The sequence below is a fragment of the Lacerta agilis genome, chromosome 1 (genome assembly GCF_009819535.1).
Source record: "Lacerta agilis isolate rLacAgi1 chromosome 1, rLacAgi1.pri, whole genome shotgun sequence".
NCBI classification, from domain to species: Eukaryota; Metazoa; Chordata; class Lepidosauria; order Squamata; family Lacertidae; genus Lacerta; species Lacerta agilis.
The window spans coordinates 132,117,759-132,142,259 of NC_046312.1; the positions used below are offsets into that span (position 1 = coordinate 132,117,759).

The following is a 24,501-nucleotide window of genomic DNA, read 5'->3' on the forward strand; positions in this document are numbered from 1 at the left end:
GAGGATGTCCCCCACCCCCACAAGATGTGCTGAACACTCAACATCATTTTGAGCCCCATTTTTCCAAATTCAAACTTGGCACTCCAGTCTCATCAATGTGAACATACACCAGTGGTGAAGTCCTTGATGAACAAGTATCTTCAAATCTGCTTTCAAATAAACTGCTAGGGGAGCCCCCTGCTGTCTCCTGTGCATGGAGGGAAAATGTTCTGCCATTTTGTCATTCTTTCATACCCTGCCTCCCTTGTTTCCAACTTCTCCTGGTAGCCCTCTCTGGCCCTCAGAACCAGGGTCTCCCTGTGAAAGAAGAAACAAGGCGTTAGAGAGCCAGTCCAAGTTCAGTCCAAGTTCAGCAAGTTCCTAGACCTCCTCTGGTGACAAGAAGTCTCACAGAAGCTGCAGCCATAGCTATCGCTACGACCACCAGCCGCTTGAGGTCACGGTGCTTTTAGGCAGAAACTGTTACAGAATGAGTGCTACTTGTTTGCATCATCCACACAACCAATGATTTCCTCAACATGCCAGCCTGGAGTTTTTCTTCATTTAATCTGGATTTACCCACAGAAAATCAGATAGCCTGATATGGACCTGCAAGCCAATACTCATTAGCATTTTTTCTTTGGATGGGTGGTTTGTCACCTGCGTGCTGTTTCAGTGGGTGGCCATGTGCTCCTCCTAGGAGGACGACCAGTGGAGTGTCTCTCTCTCCATCTTAAGAAAACAGATCTGAACTTCAGCAACCCAATTCAGAGAACTGCTCTCTCAAGACCTCGCAAGACAGTGCATGTGGGGGATTACGTCTTGGAGGCTAATCAGATAGCGGATACAGTAGGGTTTAGTCAGCTTTAGTCAGCCTTCTGCAAGAGCTTGGTTTTAAAAATTAAGCAACAACAACCTTGCATTGCAGGGGGTTGGACTAGATGACCCTTGGGGTCCCTTCCAACGCCACAATTCTATGTTTCCATGAAAAACAACAAATGTGCTTTTGTTGTTTCGTAGGCTTATTTTACAATCATTATGACGAGAATCAAAATTAATAAAGAATGTCTCTCTCTCCCTGCCCCACCCCCCCCAGTTAATTAGGGGTGGATTTCCTTCCATTACTTTGGAAACCTGATGAACTTACTCTCCCGCCAGGGGGTCCAGCACCTCCAGGTCCCCCCTTGGTTCCAGGATCACCACGACGGCCCTTAAAAAAAAAGAAACAATGAAAGCAAACAAAACAAAATGATCTTGATATTGAGCAAATGCTCTTCAAGCACACCCATTGTGCCTCATTTGAGCTGAAAGAACCAGGCGTGTCAGAAGGATGACTCCAACCTCTGCAGAAAGAGGGGCACACTTCTCCCATTGCCATGATGCCCCATTTCATGCAATGCTCTGGCCTGAGACGGAGCAGCATCCGTAGCATTCAGACACCACCTTGCACCCTTCATGATGTCATTAGGGGTGCAAAAAGGTTCCTGAACTGGGCCCAGAGAAATTGAACTATTTTTCAAGTCACCTGGCAAAATAGTTCACTTCTTCAAGCTTAATTGCAAATCAAGTCCGGGGGGCTCCTCTAAGCGTGATCAGGTGGGGAAAAGCTGCGTAACTTCTCCTCTGTTACTTTTCTAGCTTAAAACCATCCTTCCCAAGCTGCCTTTTCATCCACAGGGTATGCTATGGGGACTCAGTATCTTTATTCCTATACATAGGTGAAAAACAGGCTTAGAGAGGAGGACTTTGAACTGTAAAAGGACCAAGTAGGAGAGTAGCCTTTCTCGGCTTCCCCTCCCCCCTCCTTCTGCTTCCACACAGCTAGGTGCAAACTTGAAGGACATAATTCTCTGCAACGTGTGGATTGTCACTTACTGCAAGAAAGATAAAGCATGGGTGAAAGTAAAAGCAAGAAACAACGCTTTCAATATGGCTGGTTTGTGACTATAATCCCATTAAGTGGGTTGTGGGGTTTGTGGGAAGGGGAGACATAAATTCCTATACTAGCTTTGTGTCTGGTCCAGCCAAAGTTAAGCTCTTTCTAAATCACAATTATTTCAATGGGATAAAGTTCAGGTTAAAATTAACTCTCCAACTGAAACCAAAGCATCTTAAAAGTGCTTTATGTGGGCTGGATCATGTCCTCTGTTAAAAGCACAATCAAATTAAATGTCAGCACATATCCAACTTCTTATTGGATGACATTTGGTTGCTTGCATACTGGAATGCACAGATCTGGCATGAATCTCAATCGCTGATTGTGAACAAATCCAGTTTTAATATTGCTCTGGAAGAAGGAGTAGGAACCAATGTCACTGAAATCTGTATCTTGGTGATGCATTTAGGAGTGTAGTCAAGCAGTAGCAGCCTAGAACACTTGCTTGTATGGAAATCTTGCTATTGCAATAGATGATAGATATAGATAGATAGATAGACAGAAAGACAGACAGATGAAGTAAGTGGGGTTAGAATCTTACAGGTTCTCCTTTGGGTCCAAGAGTTCCTGGGCCACCTTTGGCTCCCTTTGTGCCAGGAGTGCCAGGAGATCCATTGGTGCCTTTTGGTCCCTTTGAAAAATAAAAGGAAACGGCATTAGAAGACCTTTGGGGAGAAGGGAAGGGCAAGGAAGGGTATTGTCAGAGCACAGCCTACGTATAATGGGGCACAGACAGTACAAAGGGTCACATCTTTGCATGGTCCAGAGGTCTCCCCTCATGTGCTTAATAGGTAATTTACTTATGCAGGATGGTAAGATCCATCTTAATTTCAGTTTTGGCACAGAAACTGCTCTGGTCACACTGTACAATGATGACCTCTGTCAGCAGCGGATGTGCTGGGCCGCTTCTTGCCTTGCTGTTACCACTCTGAAAGTGTGGGTGCACAGCTCCTGGATCCTTTGCTGTCACTTGAGTCTCAGGTGGCCTCAGTGGCCTGGAGTGCCTTCCATCAGCTTCAGCTGGTGGTCCAGCTACACCCCTATCTGGACAAGGATAGCTCAACTACTGCTGCCTATGCTCTGATAACCTCAAGGTTAGATTACTGCAATGCGTTATATGTAGGGCTGCCTATGAAGATGCTTTGGAAACTTCAACTGGTGCAGAATTTGGATGCCAGTCCGCTCTCTAGGACAAGACAGTTTGAGCATCTTACACTGATCTTGGCCAAACTGCATTGACTGCCAACTAGTTTCCAGGCCCAATTCAAAGTGCTGGTTTTGAGCTATAGTGCCTTCAATGGCTTGGGACCACAATACCTCAAGGACTGCCTCTCCCCATATCATCTGACCTGGACTCAGTGATCACCCTCTGAGGACCTTCCTCGTGTGCCACAAGAGGTCCGGAGGGTTGCAACATGAGGATGGGCCTTTTTCTGCCATGGCTCCCCGTCTGTGGAATGCTCTTCCCAGGGAGGTTCGTCTGACGCCTTCATTATACATTTTAGGTGCCAAGCAAAAACGTTCCTCTTCTTCCAGGCCTTGAGCTGATTAACATTTGATGCCCTTTTAAATGTGTTTATGTGTGTGTGTGGGGGGGGGGGAGTTGCCAAGTTCAGCTTATTCAACGCCTAGAATATTGTAGTTGCTATAAATGGAACAGAATCAGATCACTAATGCAATGCTGACAATTTTCTCATTTCTTGTTCTGATAACTATGATAACAACAGGGTAACTTCTGACTGTGGCCCAGAACTTCAAAGGGACCTAGCAGTTTTATAACATGCAGTGGTGGACTTACATTTTGGGGCCCCCTGTTATGGCGGTCTCTTCACAACCAGCAATGTGGTGTGGGTAACTCCTGTTACCTTTTTCAACAGGATCACCACTGGTGGGTTTTTCCACAACAGAACACGACACCTTTACAACATCTGTGCTACTGACTCTCAAACTTTGGGATTGTTGAAATACATACAACAAAAAAGCAATCAATTTAAGTCATGTGACTCAAATTGAGTCTACTAGCAATGTGGACTGAAGTTACTTCTGTTTTTTTTTTTATAAAGATTTTATTATTTTTCCATATGCATATATAAAGAAAACAAAACATACACCAATACACTAAAAATACAAAATACAATAAACAATAAACCAATCAAACAATAACACACTAAACATAAGAAAGACACATACAAACCTGTCTAAGCACTAATCTTTATCTCATTCTTATTTTATCTTCTAAGCATAGGTGGGACTTCCCCCACCCCCTCCACTGCATTGTTATTCCAATATACTTTAGGTAGCTATATATCTACTTTCATGACTATTAACCATCTTATTTGTCCTTAGATTCCTTTACTAAAAACATAGTTCTTAATCCATTCTCCAAATCTTCAGACATTCTTATTTATATCTTATATTATAAAATTCTTACCAAATCTTTAACTTAGATTTATCAAGCTAAAGCCTGTTCGAAAGCTAATTCTGCTCAGATATTCAGTTTTACACCATTAACTAAATAATCCTTAAATTTCTTCCAATCCTTCGACACCTTCTCCTCCCTCTGGTCTCGGATTCTCGCGGTCAGTTCAGCAAGCTCCATAAAGTCCATTAACTTCATCTGCCATTCTTCCACCGTTGGAATCTCTTCACCCTTCCAATTTCTTGCCAGTAAAATTCTAGCTGCTGTTGTGGCATACATAAAAAATACTCTATCTCGACTGGGTATCTGTTCGTTGGTCATGCTCAAAAGGAAAGCCTCTGGTTTCTTACTAAAGGTAGTTTTCATTACCTTTTTAAGTTCATTGTAAATCTTGTCCCAGAAGGCTTTGACCCTTGGGCATGTCCACCACATATGATAAAAGGTACCTTCCACTGATTTGCACTTCCAACACAAGTTGGTCGTTGACGGGTTCATCTTAGCAATCTTGACTGGTGTTAAGTACCATCTATATAACATTTTCATAATATTTTCTCTTAAATTATTACAAGCTGTAAATTTGATACCTTCCTTCCACAGTCTTTCCCAGTCCTCTAACATGATATTATGTCCCACATCCCTTGCCCAGTCTATCATTGTTGATTTAACCATTTCATCCTTCGTATGCCACTCTAGCAACAAATTATACATTTTGGAAAGATTTTTTGAGTTCGGTTCTATTAGCTCTGTTTCCAGTTTTGATTTTTCGACTTGAAAACCAATCTTCTTGTCTGCTTTGAAAATCTCATGAATTTGATGATATTGCAGCCAGTCGGCGACCTCGCTTTTTACCTGATCATAACCTTTCAATTTAAACGATTCACCTTCTTGCTGCAATATATCTGCATATCTTAACCATCTTGCAGACATATTAGGTCTCTTATAAGCTTTGGCCTCCACCGGTGAAATCCATCTAGGAGTCTTTCTCTCTAACAAGTCTTTATATCTCACCCAAACCTGGTACAAGGCTTTTCTAACAATATGATTTTTAAAAGTCTTGTGGACCTTAGCCTTGTCATACCAAAGATATGCGTGCCAGCCAAACATGTTATCAAAGCCTTCCAAATCTAAAACATCTGTATTTTCCAATTTAAACCAATCTTTCAACCAGCAAAAGGCCGCCGCTTCGAAATAAATCCTTAAGTCCGGCAGAGCAAAGCCTCCTCTCTCTTTAGAGTCCGTTAAAATCTTAAATTTAATTCTAGGCTTTTTTCCCTGCCATATAAATTTTGATAGGTAATTTTGCCATATTTTAAAACAGTCCAGCTTATCTAAAATTGGAATGGCTTGAAATAAAAACAGCATCCTTGGTAAGACATTCATCTTCACCGCAGCTATTCTGCCCATCAGTGAGAGTTTCAATCTTGTCCATATCTCTAAGTCCTTTTTTATCTCGGTCCACAGCTTCTCATAATTGTCCTTATACAGGTTCAGGTTTTTTGTAGTGAGATTGATCCCTAGATATTTTACTTTCTTAGCAAAATTGAGGCCAGTCGATTCTTGTAGCTCTTGTATTTGTTCTGTTTTCATATTTTTAGTCAACACTTTGGTCTTCTGTTTGTTAAGTTTGAAGCCGGCTACCTGCCCATACTTCTCAATTAATTCCAATGCTTTGGGGACACTACTTTCAGGGTCTTGTAGGGATAACATTAAGTCATCCGCAAAGGCACGTACCTTGTATTCCTTCTCTCCCACCCTTATTCCTTTGATCTGGTTCTCTTTTCGTAACATATTTAGAAGAACCTCCAGGACCGTAATGAATAATAAAGGGGAGATAGGGCACCCTTGTCTTGTTCCTTTTTCCACTCTAATCTCCTCCGATATCACACTGTTGATTATAATTTTTGCTTTTTGTTCTGTGTAAATGGCATTGATGCCGTTCAAAAATCGTTGTCCAACTGCCATTCTTTCCAGATTTTTCTTCATAAATGTCCAAGAAATATTGTCAAAGGCTTTTTCTGCATCTATAAACATCAGTGCTGCGTCTATATTTATGTTTTTTTCCAGTTTCTCTAAAATGTCCACGACAATTCTAGTATTGTTGTTTAGTTGTCTACCTGGTAAAAAACCTGCTTGATCTTTGTGTATATATTCCTTAAGCACTCTTTTTAATCTTGTAGCCATGACATTCGCAAAAATCTTATAGTCCACATTTAACAAAGAAATTGGACGGTAATTTTTCATATTAGTCTTATCTGTATCTGGTTTCGGAATCAGTGTGATATAGGCCTCTTTCCATGTCTCTGGTGCCCTATCTCCTTCTAGTATCTTGTTGCAAACTTCTTTTAAAGGCTGTGATAGCCAATCTTTCAAACATTTATAAAATTTTGCAGTCAGACCATCTGGTCCCGGGGCCTTTCCTATCTGCATATTATTAATTGCTTCTTCAATCTCTTGTGTCGAAATAGGGTGGTTGAGTATTCTTGATTTATCTTCTGGGACTTTCTGCAATCCATTTTTCTCCAGGAATTGGTCAATCTCTATTTCATCTATCTTCTCCTCCTTGTACAGTTGTTTGTAAAACCTTTGAAAATGCCATCTAATTTCCTCTGGATTCTCCACCATCTTTCCATTTACTACCAAGTTGTTGATGATATTTGCTTTTTGTCTTTTCTTTAATTGCCAAGCTAGTAGTTTTCCACATTTATTTGCTGACTCGAAGGATCTCTGTTTCATCATTTTGATCTTCCATTCAATATCTTGATTTATGATTTTAGCGTATTGGGATTGCAAGTATTTTATTTCTTTTTGTATTTTTTGGTTCTTAGGGTGTCCTCTTAATTCTTTCTCTTTCCCTTGGATTAATTTCAAAAGTCTTTCCATTTCTGCGTTTTGTTGTCTCTTCTTTTTTGCCTTTTCACTTATCAGGAACCCTCTCATTACCGCCTTGCTTGCATCCCAAACAGTCCTCTTTTCCACCTCCGAATTTAAATTAAATTGGAAATACTCCTTCATCTTTTTTTCTGCCCTTTCTACTAGCTTGGTATCTCTCATCAAGGTATCATCCATTCTCCATCTAAAAGAGTCCTTGGAAATTAGTTTTAGATTTGCTTGTACAGGATTATGGTCTGAATATGTTTTAGGGCCAATTTCTGCTTTACATAATTTCGGTGTCAATTCATTCGATATCCAAATGTAGTCTATTCTCGACCATGACTGCTGAGGTTCACTAAAGAAAGTTGCCTCTGTTTCCATAGGGTTTCTTAGCCTCCAAGCATCCACCAAATTTAAATTGTCAACCATTTCGAAAAAAGTCTTTGGCAGTTTCCCTTCATTTGTTAATTTAGTCCTCTGGGATCTATCCATTAATGTGGAAACTGCCCCATTAAAATCTCCAAGGCATATTATTTTGTAGTCCAAATATTCCAACAGCAAATCATGGATCTTTTTATAAAAAATTGACTTACTATCATTGGGTGCATAAAGTCCCAGAATCAGGAATTTTTCGCCTTGTGCTTTAATTTCAATTGCAATGTACCTCCCTTCTTCATCTTTAAATAGCTGTCTTGGGCTGTATTTCTCTTTTGCGTATATTACCACTCCTCTCTTCTTGACTTTATCCGATGATATAAATTCTTGGCCTAGTTTTTTGTTTTGTAAAATTCTTCTATGTCGTCGAACCACATGGGTCTCCTGTAGACATATTATGTCTAAATTCTTTTTTTCCAAACTGTGAAACACTCTGTGTCTCTTTGGTCTCTGGTTTAATCCCCGAACATTCCATGTCATCAATTTTAGAGCCATTTTGAGTCCTTAATCTGATCCTCCTGTAGCTAGGTCTTTCTTATCTTTTTCTAAATCTCTTGGGTCTCCTGTTCCTGGTGGTGGAAGCTCTCCTGGTATCCCTGGAGGTGGAAACACCCCAGGTAGTCGGTACATATACGCTGGGTCCAAAGCAGAACTGAAGTTACTTCTGAGGCCCCTCCAGGAGTTTAAGCTTCATTAGTTTCACAGTAGATCTGCCCCTGAGAGCATGTCTAAAATTTGAGGGGTACATACCCGATTTCCTTTCTCTCCAGCCAACCCAGGTGGTCCGCTGCGACCAGGACGTCCAGGATCACCCTGATACAGAAGGAGTAAGAAATGGTCACACCAGCTCTACATCCACGTAGATCAAAACTGAATCGTATGTATAAGCAGCCTGAAATTTTCCCCAAACCATTTTTGGAGGAATTCTGATGTAAAATAGATGGCAACTACTTTATATTCAGTGTTTGGTATTTGACAATTGACATTCAATAGCTGATATTTTACGCAGCCCCATTCTTATGGGTTCAAGAATTACGCATATACGTTAGAAACACAGCAAACAGCCACAATAAATACCTGGGCAGTTTTTAATAAAGCCTTCCAATCCGCCTGTAGCACTTCAAATGCTGTTATGCTGATCTGCCCACACCACCATCTACTTCTGAGTCATTTTCTTCTGAGGGCCAAACCACACCTTTATGCTGTGTGTGTGGTTTTTGTTTTGTTTTGACATTTTAGATTGGGGGTGGGGTGGGTAGGAGCTGAATCAGGAACACCATGGTGCTGTTTCCAGGGGCGAAGGAAGACTAACTGCTACCTGGTGCGGGGTGTCGAGGGGCAGGACAAACTGCCTGTTGCTGCCACACATGCGCCGCCGGGAGGTTTGCCGACTTCGCCACTCGAGCACCGTATGGACAAAAAACCCCTCTTTACCCACCACCAATGTCTAAATCTTTATCTCCCCACCCACAGCCCCAAGGCCACCTTCCCCCAAAACTAAAGAAACCCAGACACAAGCTTTTCCTTGTGAGGAAGGGGCTCCTAACCAACCCTTCCGCCCATCATTTCGATTGCCCCTTTCTGCCCCTTTGCCATGTCCTTTTGTGATGGGGTGGCCAAATATTCACAGCACAGCATGATTGCCCTGGCTGCATATTGGGTACACTTTTGGACCCTGCGGCACAAGGGGCTGCCTGTGTTCCAACACCTTCAGCTTATTCTCAGTGGGTATGTGTCACTGCTGCCTTGAGTGACTCTGAGGAAGGGTACAGACCTTGATCCCTTGGTCCCCAGGCAACCCTTGATCTCCAGCACCTCCGGGATAACCATCAGGGCCCTAGGAAGAAAGGCAAAGGTGAGCTGCTTCTCTTCTGAAAGCTCTGGCTTGTGGTGACATATGCACATGGAAAGCAATGGGCTCTGTGATGCCAGGTAAAAGGCCAGCCCACCTTTCGACAGAGAGGCAACCGCCTCTTCACTCCCTGACGGTACACCTGCGTGGGAACCTCCCTGTCAGCTCCAGGAATGCATTCAGGTGCAAATTAAAATAGGATCTACAGGTCTTCCTCCATTTCATAAAATTTATACACCACTTGATTGTAAAAAATAAAATGAAAACAAAAACCCATTGAAGCGGTTTACAAAAAGATAAAACAGATTCAAGAAAAATTCACAACCCTGTTTTTCAGTTAAAATACTAAAACAGATTAAAATTCACCTCAGCACTTCTAAGCATCTGGGTAGACTTGTCTAAACAAGAATGTTTTTAGCAAGGGCCAAAACCAAAGTGCAGGTGTTGCCACACTAAACGATCAATTTCTTACATCTGCAAAATGAGTATTATGTGGCGTGTGTAGTAGTGCCAATTCTGCCCATCAAAGTGGTCATATACAATCACAGAATCTTAAGAGTTGGAAGGGACCCCCGAGGAATCTCAGTTAAATCATCCATGCCACCCAACCTCTGCTTAGAAACCTGCAAGGAAGGAGAGTCTGCCAAGTGGGGCACATGTGGGGTAAGGCAATAAAAATGCCTTTTTTATTACCATTATTCATTTTATATTTGTTACTTGTGTGTTAGCTGCCATGTTACTTTATGCAGCATGCTCCAAGAAACACTGCGCCCCACAGCCCACTGCTGGAATGCACAAAGCCAAGATGAGAAAACATTCCTACCCTGTTGCCTGGGTCTCCCTTACAGCCAGGAGGTCCAATGCGCCCCAGTTTGCCCTGGAAAGATCACATGCAAAAACAAAGAAGTGAGAGACTGTGAACAGTAGAGAAAACTTTATAGATGTTTCATTCTCCCTGGGAAAGATGCAGCCTCTTGACATCCACTGGCTCGGGCAAGATCCAGCCCTGCGGGGTGGGGAGGGGGCTTTCAATTTCTCTCTTTCTCCCTTTGCCTGAAACAGGAGGGAATTAGCTGCCATGGGTGTGTCTGGCTTGTTTGGGGTGTTTTGAGGGAACTTAGGATCTATCACATGCCCCCCTCACAATCCCAGAATGCCACATTTTGGTCCACATGCCTGGGGGAAGGATGCCGGCAGCCCACCAGCACCCACCAGAGCTTCTGGCAGGTGAACCAAGGGGTCTCTGGGTGGGACAAGAGTCTTCCTGTTGGCAGGCTTTACTCTCCGTTGGCAGAGCAGCTCTTGCAAGCTGTGGGATGGCAGCCACAGAGGTTTCCTGTGTCTAATCCTTGAGTAGCCTTACCTTTTGCCCACTTGTGCCGTTCCGTCCAAACAAGCCAAAAGCCCCCTGAAAGAAAAGAAGCACAGCATGAGAAAGCTGCTCTCACCAGGAAAGCGGAGCTGGAATAATGGGTAACAATCCAGGATTTGCCTTTACCTTTCGTCCATCTCCTCCAAACTCTCCCTGCAAACAAAAGAGGGGGGGGGAAGCAAACAATGTTGAGTCAAGCCTATTAAAATCAGCCACACTGGCAGGACACAATGGAAAGTATATATGTATAGAATTCTTTGTTACTGAATTGATTATGATCCAAAAGCAAGCAAATAAGATTACACGCAAAGACCCCCCTAGATATTTAAGCAATCTGAACAAGCAGTTTCCCCTCACAGAATGCATTTAGCATACCATTTACACGAATATATTATACACTAATAATTATGCACACTTTCCCCCAGGATATGCTGTTTCGTAAGCATTGTTTTGTTGGAAAACGGCATCACAGAATTCAGATAAGTGTGAATTTTAAAGGATAGTGCTGGGGTTCGGTGCTGGAGCTCCCCGTGCGTGAGCTTAAGCTGCCCACGCACGAGGTACCAGTTGCGGGGGGAAAGCGGCCAGCGTTCCGCGTGCTTATGAGCACGGGCGCCGGCCAAGTCTCACAATCCGAAGGTAGCTGAGTAAGACGGAAAATGACTCCGAAGGTGCGTGAGTGAATGAATGCCTCAAAATAAAATAGACGCCTCAAAAACTAATGGATGCCTCGAATCTGAATTGGAACTACTTGTAACCTCCTGCACTAACGTTTAGCAATAAAAGAAACCAAACCAAGGATGTTGTTTAAGCATAAGATTTTTCTGGCAGAAATTAAAAATTCCTAAGACCTTTTCCCTTTTCCCCAAATTGACGACAGACACCGAATATATCTTTAGTGGCTTTGGCAAAACCCGCATAGGCTCGTCTTCTGGCCCTAAGCTAAGTTTCCCTGAGCTCTCAGTCCCTGCGCGCCAATTCTTCCGCGATACTAACTAAATAAAACTAAACCGAAATATCTTCCGCAAATCTAGCCCTAGGCTAAACCTAAAAGCCTAACTAAAACCCTCACCGAAATATCTTCCGCAAACTAAACCTAACTAAAAGAAACCCATCCAGCCTGTCCAGCCCGCTCCCAAAAACCCTTAAACTAAACTTGACTGAACTAAGCTTCAACTGAACGAACTAAGGAAAAACGTGCCTAAGCGGGGAGCCTCAGCCTTTTATTTAGGAACAGGTATGACATCACAACAAATAATTCAACCAATAAAACCACTGTTGCTACCCTCCATAAAGGCGGGAAGCAGGATTAACGTTCATTGATAACTTTGAAACATTACCGGGACTACAAATTAAGGGCGGAATAATCCTAATGGCAAAGTGCCTCTTCATTCTTACTTTCAGTTTCACTTTTAGGTGTAAGGATACGAAAAGTAATTCTTAATAACCATTAAAATAAACAAATAACCGCGGATCTTTAACGGATCCACGAAGTGTATTCCGACAGGATAGCTGTGTTCCAGTTCACATATAGTTTCAGAAAGTGCAAATCTGACAGATTCACATTTAAATTTCTCCACCACCCTTTGTGGAGATTTAATCTGTCTGCAATTTCCACCTTGGAACTGAGGCCACAGTGGGACCTCCTGGCTATGGGCTCCTGCTGGGGGGTCCCATCTCTGTGCTTTTCTTACCCCCCCCCTGTAAAACATCTCGCTGGGTGAAGAGTTTTGGAGCACTTGAAAGCTTGCCACTATCTTGTGACACTTTGGCTGGTCTGAATAAAATCACAATAGGCTTCCCATAATTTTCTGAATGTAGTATATAAAATACCTTACCTTTTCTCCTTTTAGACCATGAATACCCTATAGAAGGAACAAAAATGCACATTGTGTTAATGTTTGTTGATCCATGTGACATCAATTTAGAGTTCTGGCTTTGATATAGTATCATATATTTCATGTATATATGATCATATATTTCCTGAAAAAGTTCTAAGTGGTTTCTAGAAAAAAAAAGACATACGGTATTTGTTTGCATTGAAGCAGAGCTTATATTACCCATAAACACCATCAAAAGCCATGCAGTCATGCAGGCCCATGTCCCTTTTGCCTGACAGAATTTACAGAAAGAATTTATTTTAGGGACTCTCTGCAAAGTGTAAGAGCATTAAGGCATCATCAATTACTTGGAAAACTATGCATCCAAAACATTTTAGACAAGGGCTGGTAGTGGCTGGGCAGAATAGTGTTTCACATTAACACAGACACTAAATGCCCACGCTGACAGCCTCAATACTCATAATTTAAATAATAACCCACAACCTATTGGCCTTATTATATTATATTGGATTATATATAGCTATACACTAGCTATATATATAACCCAACAGACAAACAACCCCAACAGGTGCAGCCAAGCCAGGTGAGTTGCTTCTGATTCCGGCCCTCGTCTGCAGCAGTCAGCCTCAGGGCCCGGATCCTTCATCAATGCTGCAGGTGTGCAGTTATCACCACGTGGAATTTTCTACCAATAGTCAGTTGCCTTTCCCCTGTCCTCTGAGCGCCTCTGGGTCAAACATTGTGGCCCCAGACGAAGCATTAATCCGGCAACTGGTGAGCCACTATAATGAAAAAAAATAAATGGCAGAAGGATAAACAGAGGCAAATATTTTACCTTGGGACCTGGATATCCAATTGGACCTTCAATTCCTGGGTCACCCTATATTTAAAAAGACAAACAGCATGATTAGTTGTAATAATTTAAAGAGTATATTAAGACTGCCTTCCTATACACATTTATCCCAGAGTAAGTCCCACTGAGCTTTGGGAAGGACATGTACAGGATTGCCCTGTTAGAGATTTTCAAATCATTATGTCCTTCATTACTGCTAGAGGCAGACACTGAAGTTTTACTGCTTTTGTTTTATAATGGTGAAATGAAACTGTTAAGATACTGAGGTTGGAAATTGCTTTAAAGAGAGGTTTCAATATGCTCTTTTAGCAGTTTCAAGGATCACAGTCTGATTTGGTTAAATATGAACCCCTAAGCAGGTGTTCAAATTGGAATATTACCCCATATGATCCTGAACATTTGAATATTCAATGTCAAAACTCACCCCAGTGGCTAATGGAGTGGGAAGTGAGTTGTCCTATTTTTTCAGCTACTCACCTGTCGTCCTTTTGCCCCAGGAACACCTGGCACCCCCATGTTGCCCTTTGCACCCTAAAAGCAAATAAAAAATAAAACAAATTAGAGCAGTATGTCTCACATTTCCCCCACTGTAACAGAAGGGCAATTTCAGCAGTTTTCAGGGACAAAAATGTTTGTGCTAGGCAATCCCTCACAGAAATTTGGAAGGAAATAACAATGTCTCTTTAACCTTTTCCATCCCAAAGGGTACTACCTTATATCAGTTTTTTTTTGTTCTTCCCCAACTTACAGTGTGTGTGTGTGTGTGTGTGTGTGTGTGTGTGCGTGTGTGCAGAGGGGGAAGGGGGAGTCAAGATCAGGACTGCACTGAGAGGGGAGAGTATATTTAATTCTTTGATTCCCACAAAAATAAATAAAGCTGTATTCTGTTTAATTTGGTTGATTAATTGGATAAACTGAGAAAATGAATAAATATATTTGTAATTATAAATGAAGTGTATATTTCATACCTTTTGAGCTGATTAATTGGGCTGATCAGTAGGTATATTGGGGAAATGAATGAATGAATGAACATTTAATACTTTTGGAATTAATAACTTACACGGGGGAATAAATGAATTTTTGCAGCCTTCTTTGATTTTGGCACATTTGCAGATTCATTTAAAAGCATTGCGGGGTTCTTAAGCATTCCCCCCCCCCCGCATCATGTATTTTCTTAATTAACAGAGACTTAAATTATAATAATTAGCATGTAGGAATCTTCAGAAATATTTGAGGTTAAAAGGAGGTTCCTCACACTTGTAAAGGCACACAATTCTGTCAGTATATGCATATTTCCTACAGGCTGTTGGAGATTATGCATACTAGCTGGGAAATGTACAAAATTCCCTTTTCATGGAAGGATTATGTGCACATTCTCCATAAGGCCTAGTGAACGTGCACAATGGCTAGTTATTACAGACCCTCCAAAGGTCCCTATTTTCCAGGGACATCTTTGATTTAGAGAAGCCACCCCACTTTCTGATTTGATCCCGGCATGTCCCGTTTTTCCTTAGGATGTCCCTATTTTCATCAGAGAAATGTTGGAGAGTGTCAGGGCTGGTCGATTCCTCTTCACATTACCACACAAACGTCTCTTGGTCTTTTATAATTTTTATTAAGAATTCACAAACAGTATTTATAAATAGTTCTTAACTTCAACTATCACTCCACAGAGTCATTCAGTTCAGATACCTTCTGAGCTCTGCTTCTCCCCTGACCAGCCACTCTCCAAAGGCTTTTCCGGCTCTTTTTCTAACCTGGCTTGTCCCTCCCCTCCCCCGAGTTGGAGTCATCCCTTAACCCTGGCCTCTGGGAACATTCTCGCTCTCTTTCTAACTCTACTCTGACAGAGAGTATGTGATTATGCACATTGACCAGTCAAAGAACAATTGGTCTAATCATTTAACACTCTGTAGCCCAGTAGTAGTCAACTGCCCTTTGTCCAAAAGTGGAGTTTTGTCAGGGGCATTTTCTTTGTGGGAGGAGGCCCTGCCTACCTGCTTCAAAGGAAGCTTTTGCTAAGTGCTGGAAGACACTTTCTGCAAACCTGCCAGGAGTGGGGAGGGGAGGGGAGGCACTGTTTCTGCCAGGACCCCTTAGGACAGTGGTGGCGAACCTTTTAGAGACTGAGTGCCCAAACTGCAACCCAAAACCCACTGATTTATCGCAAAGTGCCAATCTGGGGGATAATGGGTTCGGGGTGGAGTTGTTGAGATTGTTTTGGGGAGGAGTACCCCAGCGTTGTTGAGCTTATATCTGCACTTTATTTATAATATTTTCAAAATAAATAGTTACCTTTCTTAAATTACTGATTGATGCAGGCTTCCGGCGGCGACGCCATAGCGGGTGGTCGTGGGCTGCTTCGGTTGCGAAGCGCCCAGTCCATCCCGGGGGTTGGAGCCCCGCTACCGCAAAGCGGGGCTCCGGTGGGGTGCGGGAAGAGCGTCCCGCACCCTGGGCTCCCCGGCTGTGCCCGTTGTGGCTCCGAACCCTTCCCTCGCTCCCCCTGTAAAGGGGGAGTGGGGGTGAAGGGACGACGGAGCCGGGCTATAGGGGACATGCCCCAACCGGGATGCAAATGCGGCGACAAATCCCGAGATGAGCGTCTAAGTTCTACCTGTCATTAATGATTTGAAAGAACCCGGGGGTCGTGAGTATTTGACTGACTTTTTTACCTTTGGAACGATCCGGGGGGAAGAGGAAAGGCAGCCTGCCTCCCTCCCTTCGGGAGAAGGAAAGAAAATAACCAGTTTAAGTGACTGCTGCTACAACAATGGATATAATGTGTCTGGAATTTGAAAACTGAGACTGCTGAGATTTCCCTTTGGGGATTAAGTGGGCAGAAAATATCTCCGTTTAAAGCTTTGGTCTTTACGCTCTGGCTTCAGAAAAATGGCGACGGGAAATTTGGACTGACTGACGTGGGAAATAATTGAAACAAAGGAAGGAAAAGACAGGAACTGAAATTTGACACTCACCCCCTCCCCCAACACGCTGGACTTTGTGTTTGAACTTGTTTTGAACTCTGGACTAACGGACGAAGAAATGCTTACTGTCTTGAGACTGGAACTGCTCAATCGGAAATTGAAAGTCTTGAGTGGGATAATAAATAAAAAAAATTCACTTTCCACAGAGGAGGCTTTTCAAAAGTTTTACACAATGGAAGGAAACCTTGGCAAAGAGTTAGAAGGGATACTTGAAGGATAGTTTGAAATGGCTGGGCGACTCCGGGAAAAAGAACCGTTCTTTGGGGGTGGCAGCCCCGGAACGGCAAGATTTGCAATATCCAGACCCCGAGGTGGGAGCTCGGGGGCAAGGGACGTGGAATTAAGATATCTATAAGAAGAAGAAGTATGGTACAAAGAAGCGAAGGAGCCCAGAAAAGAGGGGATGTGTATCCTGAAGCTTGATGCAAGGTTTGTTGTGAATGCTGCCTGGATCTGTGGACACTTGGGAAAAGAAGACAACTGGAAGATTGGTTCCGGCGAAAGACAGAGGAAGACAATGGACAGAGGGGGTGTGGGGTGAAGTATTAAATGTAAAATTTAAATGGCTTGTTATGGTATCTGAATTCGGAGGGTGAAGGTTGTTAATTGTAAGTCTATCTTGATTAAGTAAGGAGATATTGAGATTTTATGTTAATAGCAGCATGATAAAGGACAGAAGAATTAAGTTTAGATTTTATAAGAATATTTTGTTAAGATTTATGTTAGAACATGAAGATTAAGATAATGGTGTTATCTTTATTTGAAGTTAATTTCTTTGTTTTGTTTTTTAGAGAAAAGTTGTTATGGAAGTAAAATATAGTTTTAAAACCGAAGGTGAAAAGGCAGGGGAAGTCAAACGTCAAGATTCGAAAATAGAAATTTTTTTTCCTTAGGTATATAAACAAGAAGAAGAATCCTGGCAATATATGTATTTGTATTTGTTATGTATTTGTAGGTGTGGGTTTGGGTTTGTGTTGTGTTATGAAAATGTCAATAAATTCTTTATAAAAAATAAATAAATAAATTACTGATTGATGCAATGGCCTGTAGGCTATGCAAATAAAGTTTGTTGTTGTTGTTGTTGTTGTTGTTGTTGTTGTTGTAAATTACTGATTTACTAAAGTTCAAAAAAACACAAATTGCCTCCAGAAAATGAAGAATTATAAACGTTACTTAAGAGGCAATTCAAAGGCTTGAATAACTTTTGGAAACTTGGAGAGGTTTTAAAAAGTGGTCTTTGCTCTCTGACTTAGTGCTGAAAGGAAGAATCCACCCAAAGGGGAGGGGCACCCAGCATGGGGGCAGCCGCGATGGAACCCCACTGGGAAAAGTTGACAGCTTTGGTGTGGGGGTGCTCAACTCCCCCCAACACCGCTGTGGCCGGCGCACACTATAGGGCGTGTTTCCTGCCCACTGTGGTGTGTGTGGGGAGAGTGGCTGTCACCTTTGCAAACCACAAAAAACGGACCTGATGGGGCGATGGCGCGTGTGCCCACAGAGAGGGCTCTGCATGCCCACTTGGGCACGCATGCCATAGGTTCGCCACCACTGCCTTAGGATAACTCTGTACCCCAACAATGATTTGTGGCCCCTGGGTTAGGAATCACTACCATATTGAACTATGTCATTCAACTTACCTTTTGTCCCCGAAACCCCTTTGGGCCAGGGGGGCCTGCAATTTCTAGGCAGCTCATTTTGTAGCACTGAAATAAATCCAAACAAAAACATAGCTGAGAAGTTGATTAAATTTCTATACTGTGATAAAAATAAAGAGACCCCACCCCAAATCTAATGAATCCCAGCGGTCTACTGAATGACTCTGGGGACTCTGCCACATTTCCCAGAGGGAAGGCTAAGATCTGCTACCAGAACTTTGTGGTCTCTTGCTAGGTAGGCAAAATGTGTTTCATTCCCCTGGGATTTTGCAATATGAAGTGGGACCTGCGGAATTTGGCTTTGTGTCATTCTCTCTTTCTCATTCGCAGAGTAATTTGCTAAGACGTCTGTAGCAGCAGTTAAAGCAAACAATATGTGCCAGGTATTATTGTGCTCAAAGAGACCACAGCTAACCCACCCCCCCCCAGGCCCCTCACGTGGTAACAGGGAACATCTGAACCAGGAGCTTTTTGTATCCACAGAGGCTTCCCATGCAACTCAGAAGGCTGGGAGCCTCCATGGACACAAAAAACCACACCTCCCACTGCAGTTCAGGTGAGGGAGGGGCTGGGAGAATTCAGACCACCTTAAGGTAGTCTAGGCAGCCCGCTCTCCCCATCTTCCCCTTGTGCATAATAAATGCCTGAACAGGGCTATGGAATTAGGCAAATTTGCAGTCCACAATAACTCCCACTAAGTTAAATAGAATTTGATCCAGTCCTAAGTAAATATGCCTGGGTATTGCTGCCCTTCTATGGACCTCCAGTTGCTCTCTTGAGCACTCTATTTTTGTCAACAATTGAAATGCTGTTATTTGGAAAAGAACCTGTACTTACCTCTCCATAGGCTTCGTGTTTCTGTTGGGAGGAAAAAGATTTTTAAAAATCAACTGAGTTAAATCTAGGAAGAAGAAAACTGAGACAGCTCTTTCCTCTGCATATTCTCTCTGCATCCTCTGGGCAAACATGGATTTTGGCACCTCACCTGGGCATCATTCATGAGGCACCTCAGCCCCTCCCTTGTTAAAAGCAACTCTCCAGTTTTTATCATTGCAAATAAATGCTTGTGTGGATGTTCTCTGACAAAGGGCCAGAAATCAGGGAGGGACACCAGTCATTAGGGATGGCTCTCTCTCCTTGACCTCCTTGCTTCTGCCCTCTCTTGCTTGCCCCTAGAGGTTGTCTTCATGTCTTTTCCTCACTTTGCCCGTGGCCATTGGGTTTTGAAAGCAAATCCCAGACACTCTCAAAATGTGAATTCTGAAGGCAGAATAAGCTATACATAGTAGAAGGAAAGACTTGATGGTGGGGTCATAGCTCAGTGGCAGAGACCACAATTTGCCTGTAGAAGTCCCAGGTTCAATCCCAGGAAAAAGTAATCAGGGAGCAGGGCCAGAGACCTTGGGGAGCCACTGCCAACAGCCTCAGAATAAAACAGGATACATGCAAATCTGTTCAGTTTGCACAGCCTGTGCAGAATTTGATTTTTTGGAGATTGGCTCCACTTCTGGGTGGGGCTGGGTTGCGGACAGGACAGAGTCCCGCGTCACGCTAGGGGAGACCCCAGCCACGTCAGGTTGCCAGGCGGCCAATCAGGTTACTTGGGGGCATGCCCGGGGCCGATTTAAGCCGTGGTGTGACTCTGAGGCTTCCCTCCCACCCTTTTCCAGGTTGCGTCATTGGCCTTGCTATGGACTTCAGTTGGTCGCTGTTGAGGGGCCTGGTAGGACATTTTCCACTTGGCAAATTGGCACCAGCCACTGGCGGAGGAAGGAGGGGTGGGGGGAGTGCATGGCCCCCACACCACGATCCCGGTGGGGTGCCATCGTGTTTGCCCCCCCCCCGCACTGGGCACCACGCCCCCCACAGGCGGTGCACCACGCCTCCAGGACACGTGCCATGCCCCTGCGGACGGTGTGCAATGCCACCGGGACATGCGCCAGCCCCGCCCGCCTGCTCTCCGCCCCCAGTGCCAGAGCATGAAGCTCCACCACTGGCACCAGCCACGTGGTTTTCGCCTACCTCGTAGCAATCGTCACAACTTTGTAAGGTATGGTGGTTAGGCATTGGCATAGCGATGCATGGGGGAGGGGAGGTGTGGCCATCACCTGCCCCTCCATGAATAAGAGCATTCCATTAAAGGAATCCGGGGGTGTGGATCTCGTCCGAAGCATGGGGAGGGGCTAGGGCCATGCCATGACCCCACCAGGAACCCAAGGGTGCTTGAGTCGATCCGCATCAGCGGGGCTCCCCCTACTGGTGGTTTACCAGACTTCCCCAGAATAATATGAGCCAGGAAATAAAGGTGGGCTCCTCCTCACCCCCGCCTGACATTTCAGCAGCACCACTCTAACCCAGAGGCAGGAGCCACTGCAACCAAGGGGTACACCAGGCTGGCACACCCTGGTGGATGTACCCCCAAGTGAGGACGGCAGCCTAGAACTCTGGCCAAATGTGGGGCTGTGGAAATCCAGTGATAGCTTTTGCTCCAATTGTGGTTGGCATGGCTTCCAGCTAAAGGACTGAGCTGAATAATTTTATCACACTACAGGTTTTAAGAATGCTGCATGCTTGATATTATGCTTAAATTAATGATGGAGCAAGCCCATAAATCTAGGAAGCCTCAATGACCACTGACTCTTAGTGGGTTACTGAGTGCTTCCTTTTTACTTTGGAGGAGCTCGGGTCCTTTGGGTGGGAGGGCAGGATAGAAATTTAATAAAATCTATAAAGCTTCTGCTTTGATATCCAGCCTGGACAATGCAAACTGCCTGAAGCTAAACAGTATTTCAAGAAATTGCATTATTCCCTACCCCCACCCCCACTTGAGAGAGATCCATTCTTACCATAACTTGGATGATCCTATCAATGGTATTGGTATCTATCTCGGTGGTTGATTCTTGTCTGATAGGGTCCATCTTTGTGATGGCGTAATTGCTACGGTAAAGCTCCATCGGGGGGTTGGCAATCTCTCGCAGCCCTTGCTCAAAGATGTTGTGGCTGGGGGCCACTGCAAAGAGCCTGATCCCTGCGTCTCGGGCTCTTTCAGCTTGCAGCTTCATCCCTCCACAGGGACTCCCTGTCACATGGCCATCAGTGATCACAATGGCATAATTGACAGCCCCAGGGGATGGATTGGCCAGGATCTGTGCTGTCATGTTGGAGAGAGCACAATCTGTGAAGGTGCCCCGACCAATGTATTGAACTTTCTCCAACCGATCACGGTAGATCGTCTTGCTGTTGGTGAACTCGCTGTATATTTTCACCACATCTGAAAAATGAAGTCCTGCAAATTGCCAGTTGATGGACACTTGGCTCTGGTAGAGCTCATTCTCCAGCTTTGTGATGAATTCGGGGATGAAGCTCTTCATATGGGTCACTATACTCCCCAAAGGTGCAGTCTGCAGCGCAATACTCTCAGATGTGTCAATCACAAAATACACCCTGATGGGACAGTCAGTTTGCTCTGTATAGAAACAGCAAAGAAAAGTGTGCTGATGCAACCACATCGGTCATACCAAGGCTTCTCAGAGGTCCCTTTGGACTTGTGCCCTTAAAAACAACCACATCCTCAGGGCGTGGGAATTCAACTTGGGATCAGGGCTTTTTTTTCAGTCGGAACTTGCTGGAACACAGTCCCAGACCCTCTCAGGTGGGCGCCATTGCCATCACAAGAGAACGAGGGAGGTGTTCTTGGAAAGCTCCGGCACCTCTTTTTCGAGAAAAATAGCACTGCTTGGGATTATAGTCAGTCACAAACTGAATGTGAGTTAGCAGTGTGCTGTGGCTACAAAAGAGGGCCTGCATTGATTAATTAATAGTTTACAAGTCACAGGAAGTGGCTTCATTCTGCCTTGGGGAGACCTCAGCCAAAGTCTCTGTCCCATTCTGGTGCTGCTATTTAAGGGTACAGACAAATTAGAATTGATTGAGAGGATGGAAGAAGAGATGGCCAGGGGTGGAAAATGAGTCCTATGAGGAAGAGCTGAAGGAAGTGTGCCTATGTCTTTGCAGAGTTTAAACATTCCCCTTTAAACATACAACAGTTTGCTTGTTGCAGATTCATCTGAACCTCTCTGTATAAGATTCCTGGTAAAATCCCTTCTTGTCCCTCTTAAAAAGAATATACACGGCAATCTTATTAAAGTGAATATAAAAGTAGTTTACTCACATTCATTCAGTTCACAGTTAGATCCCTGAAGGCAGACTTAGGTTACAAAAGTATATATAGATGTGGAACTATCCCATAAGGGAGTTAGTCCCAAGTGACTGCAGACAGGCAGTCATTTCTGCTCACACATGGAGAAAAACAAAATGGAGAAGAGAGGAGCAAAAGAAGATTGTGTGCTCCTCTGCCCCAGATTAGGCCACACACACCCTCTTCCACATGGAGTGGAAGTTTGTCCCAGCTCAGGAGGAAACAGGAAGTTTTCTCCTGGCTGGTACAAAGCATCTCCTAGCATGTGCATTCTAAGATTGTTGTACTTGACTGCTATGTGTTCCACATCCCACAAGAACCTCCTTAATGGCAAGAGCAGTTGGACCATGGAGCCAGTTACCAAGAGGGATGGTGGGGGGGGGTCTCTGCAGAGGTCTTCAGGCGGAGGCTGAGACTGCTGTAGCTCTGGATTTCCTGCATCAAGCAGGAGGCTGGACCTGGATGGCCTACAAGACTCCCTCCAACTCTGGGGTTAGAACAGAAGCAAAGAGGCAGGACAAGCCGTCCCATCTCTGGCCAGAAAGCAAAGGGGTAGCCAGTGGCGTAGGAAGGGCAGGGTGTAGGGGATGCTGTGCCCTGGGTTCCAGAGGAGGGGGGTGACACTCCCCGGCCCCTCCTGCCACTCCCTGCCGCCCGGCACCCCATCTGTACTGCTCCATGGATGGCCGAGGTAGCCCCATGAGCTGCCGCTCGCCTTGCGGCTCCCCCAGTCACCACGGGAGCAGCCGGGCGGGATGCAATGCGCATGCATGGAAGTTCCAGGCATGCACAGTGCATCCGAGTCAGCGCCGCTGCTCCCATGGTGAGCGAGCGGCAGCTCGTGGGGCTGCCCCATCCGTAAAGCAGCACGGATGGGGCAGCCCACAAGCCGCCACCCGCCCAGTTACTGCGGGAGCAGCAGTGCCGGGCCGGATGGACTGCGCATGCGTGGAATTTCCACACATGCGCAGCCCGTCCTGACATGCGTTGTGACTCGCAACGCCCCGCCCCCAGGGGGTGCTTCGAGGCTTTCTCCGCCACTGGGGGTATCACAAAGGAAGGCAACCCCTGCTGCACCTGAAGCTCTGCTGCTTGAGCTGGGCCATTGCAGGCGAGGGGTGGGTTTGTCTTCATTTTCTGTTTTTTGTTTGCTGTACCAGCAACAGGGGTCTGCATTCAGCTATTCTCCCTGAGCCCAATATCTCTTGGCATGATAGTCTCAAATACCATTAACGTCCACAGCCCTTTTCTGACTGTATGTGGAGAAAGAACACAAGCAGGACGGGGGCAGGGAATGAGCTGCCACAACAGCAGTGCCCCCTCCCACTTTCAACAAAGGCCAGATGTATTTTAATTATATGATCTTCATTGGTTTTCAAATAACAGATAACATCAACAAAACAGAAAGTAACAATTATAATAATTTCATTTCACAGAGTAATAGAACTTTTTTATATATCCTAATTAAATCAATGCCCCCCCCAAGCTTTCCAAAAAGATTTCTGCATGCTCAGAGGCCAGAACTAAGTATCCATTTTATCAATATATTCAAAAGAATGGGAAACCATGTCTCTATAAAGTCATTATCATAATTGCCATATTTTCAATCCCCTGAGAAACCGGTTGCAGTGCATTCACCTCTCAAACAGAACCCCACCCATTCATTTCTTGTAGGGTTTGACTCAGATGTCCAGTGTTGAGCAACTGATCTTCCTGCCATCAGAAGGAGACTCCCTGGACTCAGCTATACAGCTGCAAATAAACATTTTAAATGTGTTGCAAAGTGCAATATACAAATGTGGCACTAGATGGCGACAGTGGGCTATGCAAAATCCAACGTGTTTTTCAAAACCTTTTTTAAAAAAGCTTTTTCACAGTGTTTTTTATATGTGTGTAGAGTCCACCACTATCTCTCAGTGGAGCTCCAAATCGAATAAGTGGGCAACAAAGTGGAAAATGAGGATCCCAGTAAGTAATAGTGGTGGTCAGTGAGGTGAGTTGGAAAGGAATAAGTTAGCCACTGTGAACCAAGCAAAGAAGAAAAGCCAGCAAGTAATTTTCCACAGGGATAGGAAAGAGGAGGCCAAAAGAAAAGACAAGGGA

The 24,501-nt window shown here is 44.3% G+C and overlaps 1 protein-coding gene across 2 annotated transcripts in view; it reads right to left on the reverse strand.

Moving 5' to 3' along the window:
• COL6A2 (collagen type VI alpha 2 chain) overlaps positions 1-24,501 on the reverse strand; it is a 47,428-nt gene that overhangs the window by 19,525 nt on the left and 3,402 nt on the right. For both annotated transcript variants that reach the window (XM_033172012.1, XM_033172002.1), the window contains exons 3-16: positions 21,047-21,666; positions 19,038-19,058; positions 18,183-18,248; positions 14,036-14,089; positions 13,541-13,585; positions 12,703-12,729; positions 10,991-11,017; positions 10,856-10,900; positions 10,316-10,369; positions 9,415-9,477; positions 8,391-8,453; positions 2,457-2,546; positions 1,127-1,189; positions 235-297 (exon numbers count right to left, since the gene is read on the reverse strand). In XM_033172012.1, the coding sequence (XP_033027903.1) occupies positions 235-297; positions 1,127-1,189; positions 2,457-2,546; positions 8,391-8,453; positions 9,415-9,477; positions 10,316-10,369; positions 10,856-10,900; positions 10,991-11,017; positions 12,703-12,729; positions 13,541-13,585; positions 14,036-14,089; positions 18,183-18,248; positions 19,038-19,058; positions 21,047-21,666 (1,301 nt within the window). The remainder of the gene's footprint in view (positions 1-234; positions 298-1,126; positions 1,190-2,456; positions 2,547-8,390; positions 8,454-9,414; positions 9,478-10,315; positions 10,370-10,855; positions 10,901-10,990; positions 11,018-12,702; positions 12,730-13,540; positions 13,586-14,035; positions 14,090-18,182; positions 18,249-19,037; positions 19,059-21,046; positions 21,667-24,501) is intronic.